General features: G+C 45.0%; 1 protein-coding gene across 1 annotated transcript in view; it reads right to left on the bottom strand.

Moving 5' to 3' along the window:
* The window catches only part of ccdc3a (coiled-coil domain containing 3a), a 49,152-nt gene extending 45,225 nt beyond the window's left edge, over positions 1 to 3,927 (bottom strand). Inside the window, exons 1-2 of the mRNA XM_084330969.1 lie at positions 3,188 to 3,927; positions 2,160 to 2,319 (exon numbers count right to left, since the gene is read on the bottom strand). Coding sequence (XP_084187095.1) covers positions 2,160 to 2,319; positions 3,188 to 3,440 — 413 coding nt within the window. The 5' untranslated portion in view covers positions 3,441 to 3,927. The remainder of the gene's footprint in view (positions 1 to 2,159; positions 2,320 to 3,187) is intronic.
* Between the last annotated feature and the right edge of the window lie 3,382 nt (positions 3,928 to 7,309).

Here is a 7,309-nt window from a genome sequence, read left to right as displayed (position 1 = left end):
GCTGGCGCTTCAGCAGCCTCCACGGGCGAAATAACATATAACGTTACAGCGTACAGTTCCACACTGATGTACAGTGACACCCAGAGTTTCTAGTTACAGTAGTGACGCGTGAATCGAGATAGTCCTAACAGTGTTTATTATTAACACTTTGGTTGCCTAAGGTTAAATTAATGATATACCATAGATTGCCAGCGCTATTTGTCTATGGAGAAAGTCCCCTTCTTTGCAGGGCTATAACTTTTTAAATTCTATTGCTACATTGCCATTATTAGGGCCCATTCAAAGTCCTATATGTATTGTTCATTGTGTAGCAACGTTAAACTTTTTCATTCACATATTCATAGTAAAGTATGGTCTAATGTATAAGTATGTTTTCATCTCTTTCTGCAGCTTTCTCCAGAACGTGATATATAGCCCCAAATGCATTATATTGATGATGAAATACAGTTTGATGGCAATCGGGGCGATATAAAAAATTCCAACTAGACGTACTTCTAGAAGTTACTACACGTCATCTGATGTTGACCGGATGGGCGAGGGGGCGTTTATAATTCCGTGGGCAGCGTTATACCAATCATCTATGTGGGTCAAATGTTCATCATAGCAGTTAGTGTCGAACACGGTAATATTACACGCTAAAACTCACCCCAGTCTCCGCGGGCCGTTGGGCGATCAGCGTGGGGTAGACAGTTTTCCATTATGGGATGTTGAAATAGTCGGTCCATTTCCAGGTTGTATAATAATATATACGTCCAAATCATGTTGTTTTTTCGAGTTATTTGCAGCGATCGATGTTCACTGTGTGAAGACGGAGTCTCTCTAACATTAGCGAGTGCCCGGACCCCATATGGAGTGAGTCCTACCGGGTTAAAGGTTGACATCCGGTTTCGATCTGCCGATCGGCCACCAGATGGCGGTCTTGAACCGCTAGAGGATTGAGAGGAGATCACACTTGTGTCTCAGGCCAGCGGAGGGACATTATGGATCAGATCGCAGATTTTTGAAATATTGATATAAAGACGACGTAAAGCGTCCCCCGGCAACTTTAGCATCGCCAGCAAAGACGTCTAAAGACGCCCCCTGGCAGTCAAAGTGTTAAGAGTCAGATAGTCTGCACAGTGTTTATAGTCCTAACAGTGTTTATTAGTAAGAGTCAGATAGTCCTAACAGTGTTTATTATTAAGAGTCCTAACAGTGTTTATTATTAATTAACGTCATAAACCAACTACCAGATTTATTTTGCACCAGGGAACTTGAAGGTTCCTGCCGCTTACGCTCGCGGCAAAAGGGGGCGGGCTAGCGGCGTGGGGTCGTGGCCAATCAGAGAAAAGCTGAACACAAGTTGGTTGCCTTTAATATTCACGCGACCAGCGTAGCAGAACCAATGCGAACACTGAGGTGTGTGTGGTGATGGAGGACTTACAGTAACTGATGTGTGTGTGCGTGCGTGCGTGCGTGTGTGCGTGTGTGGTGTGTGTGTGTGTGTGTGTGTGTAGGTTTGGTTTCAAAATGGGGGGGGGGGCACTTTAAGTGGTGGGTATGGGGCTCCTCCCCCAGGAAAGGAGCACCAATCAAACACTTAATTTCCTACATTCTGGTGTACTTTATTTTATGCACCAATTTGTGCCTTTTCTGCCTACTCCCTGGAGGTAATAAAGTGAAGTGTATTGAGCTAAACAAGCTAGCTACTTACATGACCTACTACACTGGCTGCATTACCTTGCGCAAGGTTAGAGCCAGAAGCCACTGACAAGACAGTGAGATAAGAGGCATGTCTGCAAGATTGAGATGGTATGGTCCTGTACGGGTGTCTGAAATTGTTGGTTAATATAATATAGTTACAGGTAAGAAGGATATATAAATGTTTTGACCCCTTTTTAGTTTTTTTTTACCTCTTTTGGGGATGGGGTTGTCTTTCATATAGCTATAGCTACAGCTATATTTTTGGAGGGGGATGGATTTATTTACTTCTTCTTCTATTGAGGGTTGAGGAGGAAATTTCCCCTGTAACCAACCCAAAATCTACGTGTATGTGTGTGTGTGTGCTGTGCGTGTGTGTGTCTGTGTGTGTGTTTGTGTTTGTTTTGGGAAACACGAGCACACAAGTCCTGGCATGCCCTTCTTTAGCCTGTCAGCAGTCTGTGCAGGGCTCAACTCACCGGAGGAAGAAGATATAGGAGTAGTTTTCCATCACCGTGTGCGACTGGCACGACAGGTAGCCGAGCCCTGTGAGGTTGAGGCGCGACCCCGCGGGCACCTCCAGCATGCTTCCCCACGACTGGTCGCACACCAGCTCCACCTCCGCGGAGTAGAGCAGCCCTTGAATGAATGAATGAATGAATGAAAACTTTATTTAACAGATTGCAGAATGGGTATACAATACAGTACGGCTCTCAATACACACAATTGTTAAGGGGATGCAGACCAGAGAAAGACGTGTGTCTTGTTTACATCAGGGTCCCCCATTTTCAATTCATAGTGACATTTATGACATATGCAACATACATGACATCATCATGACATTTATGACATAGGGACACATACATGACATACAGGTATATAGTAGTTACATTTGTGACATATACGATATGCAAATATACAGTATTGCAGTGTTACCCATAGATCCTAACAGAGAGTATATACATATGATGGGGAGGAGACTGTACATTAGGAGAGGGTGGGTGGGTGGGAGAAAAAATAGACATATGATGGGGAGGAGACTGTACATTAGGAGGGGGGGTTACCGTCGGTAGTGTGATAGTAAAGGGTTAACCTTCTGTAGTGTGGCAGTGAAAGGGTTAACCTGCTGTTGTGTGACAGTGAAAGGGTTAACCATCTGTGTATTGTCGCAGTGAAAGGTGGTAGTGCGGCAGTGAAAGGGTTAACAGATTGCAGAATGGGTACAATACAGTACAGCTCAATACACACAATTGTTAAGGGCATGCAGACCAGAGAAAGGTTTGTCTTGTTTACATCATAGGGTCCTCCCATTTTCAATTCATAGTGATAATTATGATGAATTGAAAATGGGGGACCCTGATGTAAACAAGACGAAAGTCTTTCTCTGGTCTGCATCCCCTTACCTTAACAATTGTGTGTATTGAGCTGTACTGTACTGTAGTCTCATAGTGTGTACCCATTCTGCGATCTGTTAATAAAGTTTCATCAATCAATCAATATTTCAAACCTTCTTCCGCGCCCTCGTCGTAGCCGTGTCCGAACGGGAAGGGCAGCGAGTTGTACAAGCTCTCCCCCCCGCCGCCGCCGTGGTGGATGGCGAGCACCTTGGCGTAGACGATGATCTCCGCCAGCTGCGCGCGGCAGCCCTCGCTCAACGGGCGCCACTCCGTGGGCAGCTGACAGCCGTGCGCCACCACCACGGCCACCGGCGGCCACGCCGCGAACCCCGCAGCGAGGAGGGGGAGGAGGGCGACGAGCATCTTGAAGACGAGTTCCACCGTCGAAGTCACTTTGGGTTATTATTATCCACTGTGTCTTCTTGGCCAAGTTTCAAGTTTTGTTTTATTTGTCACATATAAGGTACATGTGCATTACAGTGAAATGATTGGTTCTGTATGATGAGCCCCCTGAGATTGTGCTTCATATAGTAAAAAAAAATATATATATATATATATATAATATACAAACTAAAGTACGAAATTAAGTACAAAATGCAAGAATGCACAATGAGGTAACGCCGAGAAAATACCTTGCCTAATCTAAACTCCAGGCTACTTTTTTTTAACTAAATATAACATGGAAACTACCCCTTCGTTATATCCACATTAATCTCTCTCTCTCTCTACAGAACGAGTAGATTGGAAGTGTGAACGAAAAGTTATGTTGAAGAAGGGAAGTTGTAGATCACCCTAGCTCCCCCCAAAAGAAAATCCAACCTGTTGCTCTCTCAGTCCTGCAGCTTGAGAGGGCTGAGGTCAGCAGCGGTAACTAACTGTGCTTGTTATGATTCCCATCGCGGTAGGTAGGTAGCCGTCGTTCATCCTCCAGTACAACAATAAACTCCCAAACAGCGCATCAAGTCGTAATGTTATATCCAAAGCGCACTGCGCCTCCTCCTCCGCCCGAAGAGAAGGTCCCATTCAGAGACATGCCACTGGACTCCTCGAGACCCCGTCCATCCTCACTCTCACTCGTCCAACCAGAGAGCTCAACGGTTTCGAGTTGAACCCTTTCACTGCCACATTACAGTAGGTTAACCCTTTACTATCATCATCATCATCATCATCATCATCATCATCATCATCATCATCATCATCATCATTGATTGATTGATTGATTGAAAACTTTATTAACAGATTGCAGAATGGGTACAGTACAGTACAGCTCAATACATACAATTGTTAAGGGGATGCAGACCAGAGAAATACTTTCGTCTTGTTTACATCAGGGTCCCCCATTTTCAATTCATCATAACATATATGACACAGATGACATACAGATAGACAGTACTGCTACATCTATACATTTATGACATACCAGATTTGCAAATACAGTACTGTTTGTGATACAAAAAGTGTCCAGAAAAGAGTGTATACATTTGACATAGAAACTGTACATTGGAGGAGGTTGGGTAGGTGGGGTGGGGTTGGGGGGACTGTACATTGGAGGTGGTTGGGTGGGGGGAGTTGGGTAGGAGGGGTTGGGGGGGGGGGGGGGCCCGGGGGGAACACTGTACAACTGTACAAGCAAAACTGTACATTGGAATATTGACAAAACCATACTAGGTAATTTACTGTACATTGGAGGGGGTTGGGTTAGGACATTTACAGGGGCCAGTTTCGAATTGCAGTCTCCCGTAGGTGTTCTTTGAGAGTGGTTTTGAAAGTGGGTAGTGATTCACATTCCTTTACCACTGCTTTACAGCTTTAGGTAGGGCGTTCCACATTGATGTGGCATAATTGCGAAACGTGTTTAGTCCCTTGTTTGAGCCGAATCTGGGTTTAACATGATTTGTGGAGCTCCCTCTGGTGTTGTGATCGTGGTATTCACTGACCTTTGGGAAGTATTTTGACATGTACATGGGTACCTTGGTCGTGTTGTGTATCTTGTAGACCAGGCCCATTGCAAGTTGCTGTACTTTGTCGTCTACTCTAAGCCATCCTAGGTTGTCAAAGTGAGCAGGGGTGAGGTGGGTTCTAGGAGTAAGGTCAAGCAGTAATCTGACCAGTTTGTTTTGAGATGTTTGTAATTTTGTTTTTAGCGCCTTTGAGGTGCTTTGGTACCATGAGGTGCAAGCATAGTCATAGTACCCTTGAATGAGTGCTCCTGCCAGAGTCTTCAGGGTATTCTTGTTTACCAGAGAGGAGATCCGGTACAAGAATCGAGTTCGTTGGTTGACTTTTTATTACATTGGATGCCATTTTGTCACAGGAAAGATTAGTCTCTAGGATGGAACCCAGGTAGGTAATTTCATCTTTCCTTGTGACAATATTGTCACCCACTGTAACTGAGAAGCCGTCGATCTTGCTAAGTTTGATATTTGAACCGAAGAGAATGGACTCTGTTTTTTTTTTGTTTTTTTTTTATTATCTTTTTCCCCCTTCTTCTTTTTCCGATTTTTTTCTCCCATCCCACTGTTAGTTGTTATGCTAATTCCCAACCCCCTTCCTGGTTGTTGCACACTCCCCCCTACTGTTGGTCCGGGAGGCCGGAGACTGTTGCATGCTTTCCTCCGACACATGTGCAGTCAGCCGGCAGCCAGCCTGGCCGCACAGATTCTCACCGGGAGAGTGTAACGTGTGGAAGGTCGCACTACCTCTCTCCAGATCCTACCCTTGCTGAGCAGGCGCCCCGACCGAACTGTAGGGGTCGCTGTCCACAACGCCCAGGACTCACCCACGGCTCCCCTTCCCCTAACTCAGCCAAACGAGTTAGTATAGCGATCAGCCCGAGCCAAGGCAATGCTGACTCTCCGGGAGTCGAGACCGCAGCCTCTTGCATTGGTGACGAGCACAATCTCCGCTACGCCACCTGACCGCCCCGTAATGATAGTTTGCTATCTGCGAGCCATATGCAGATTTTGCCTAGTTCCGAGCTGAGGGTTTTTTCAACCTGTAACTTGTTCTTGTCAGAGACCAGCAGGGCTGAGTCGTCCGCAAACAGGAACAAGTTGCAGTCACAAGCTGACGACATGTCATTCGCATAAATTAAGAACAGTAGTGGTCCTAGTATGCTTCCTTGTGGAACACCACAGCTCACTGTGAGGGGGGGGGGGGGGGGATAGGGTACCGTTTACCTCCACCATCTGTTCCCTCCCCTCAAGGTAGGATTGCATCCAGCTCACTGATAGACTATCACTAATTGCTTTTAGCTTGTCAATCAGAATGGAGTGATTGACAGTGTCGAAGGCCTTTTGTAGGTCCCTGTTTTATGGAGAGGTTTATTATGTGTGTGATGACTGGGGTGATGGCGGCTGCTGAGCCTCTGAGGAATTTGGAGGGGATGTTGTCATGGCCAGTTGCTCGTCAGAGATATGTTATCTGATCAATATCTGAAATGAGAGAAGTAGAAAGACAAAGAAGAAGAAACACTAACCTTCTTACTGTCTTCTAGTATCTAGTATCATAGACAGTAGGCCTACTGCTACATCTAGACATTTATGACATACCAGATTTACAACTACAGTACTGTTTGTGATACAAAAATAGTCTAAAAAAAAGAGTATATTATATATACTAATATATATATACAGTATACTAATACTGTATGTCTCTCTACTACTACAGTATGCACTCAACACTGCATTACCCCAGTTTCTATTTTTACTTTCCTACTGTACTATTTTATTGCCTGTATCACGTCATGTCTTCTACTATTACCCTGCTCATACCTGTACCCCCCCCCCCCCCCCCCCCGCTATACTATGATGCCTGAATTTCCCCAAGGGGATCAATAAAGGAATATCTTATCTTAATATTTGGAGGGAAAAAAAATTGGGGGGGAAAAGACTAACCTTCTTACCGTCTTCTACCGCCAATGCACTCTTCCACTAAATAATCGTCCTTGTCTATATCACTAGCTAGTACCTATACTACTTAACTACTATGTCTCTACTATCACTCAACACGGTCGGCAGCACCCACGTTTCAGCACTGTTTGATGAACATTGTTACTCAGTTGAAAGAGCTGTACCCTTCCTGCTGACTTGTCGTACATAACTTGTAAGTCGCTTTGGCTAAAAGCCTTTAGCTAAATGACTAAATGTAAATGTAAATAATAAAGTGCGCTGTTATGCATGCGGGATACAGGCTAATACTCACAATAATACTGTGATAGGCCTACCCGTGGC

Source organism: Notolepis coatsorum, assembly GCF_963971535.1.
Source record: "Notolepis coatsorum genome assembly, chromosome: 15".
In the NCBI taxonomy this organism is placed as follows: Eukaryota; Metazoa; Chordata; class Actinopteri; order Aulopiformes; family Paralepididae; genus Notolepis; species Notolepis coatsorum.
Note: the sequence above shows the minus strand (reverse complement) of the source record. Positions and strands in the feature narration are given on the sequence as shown.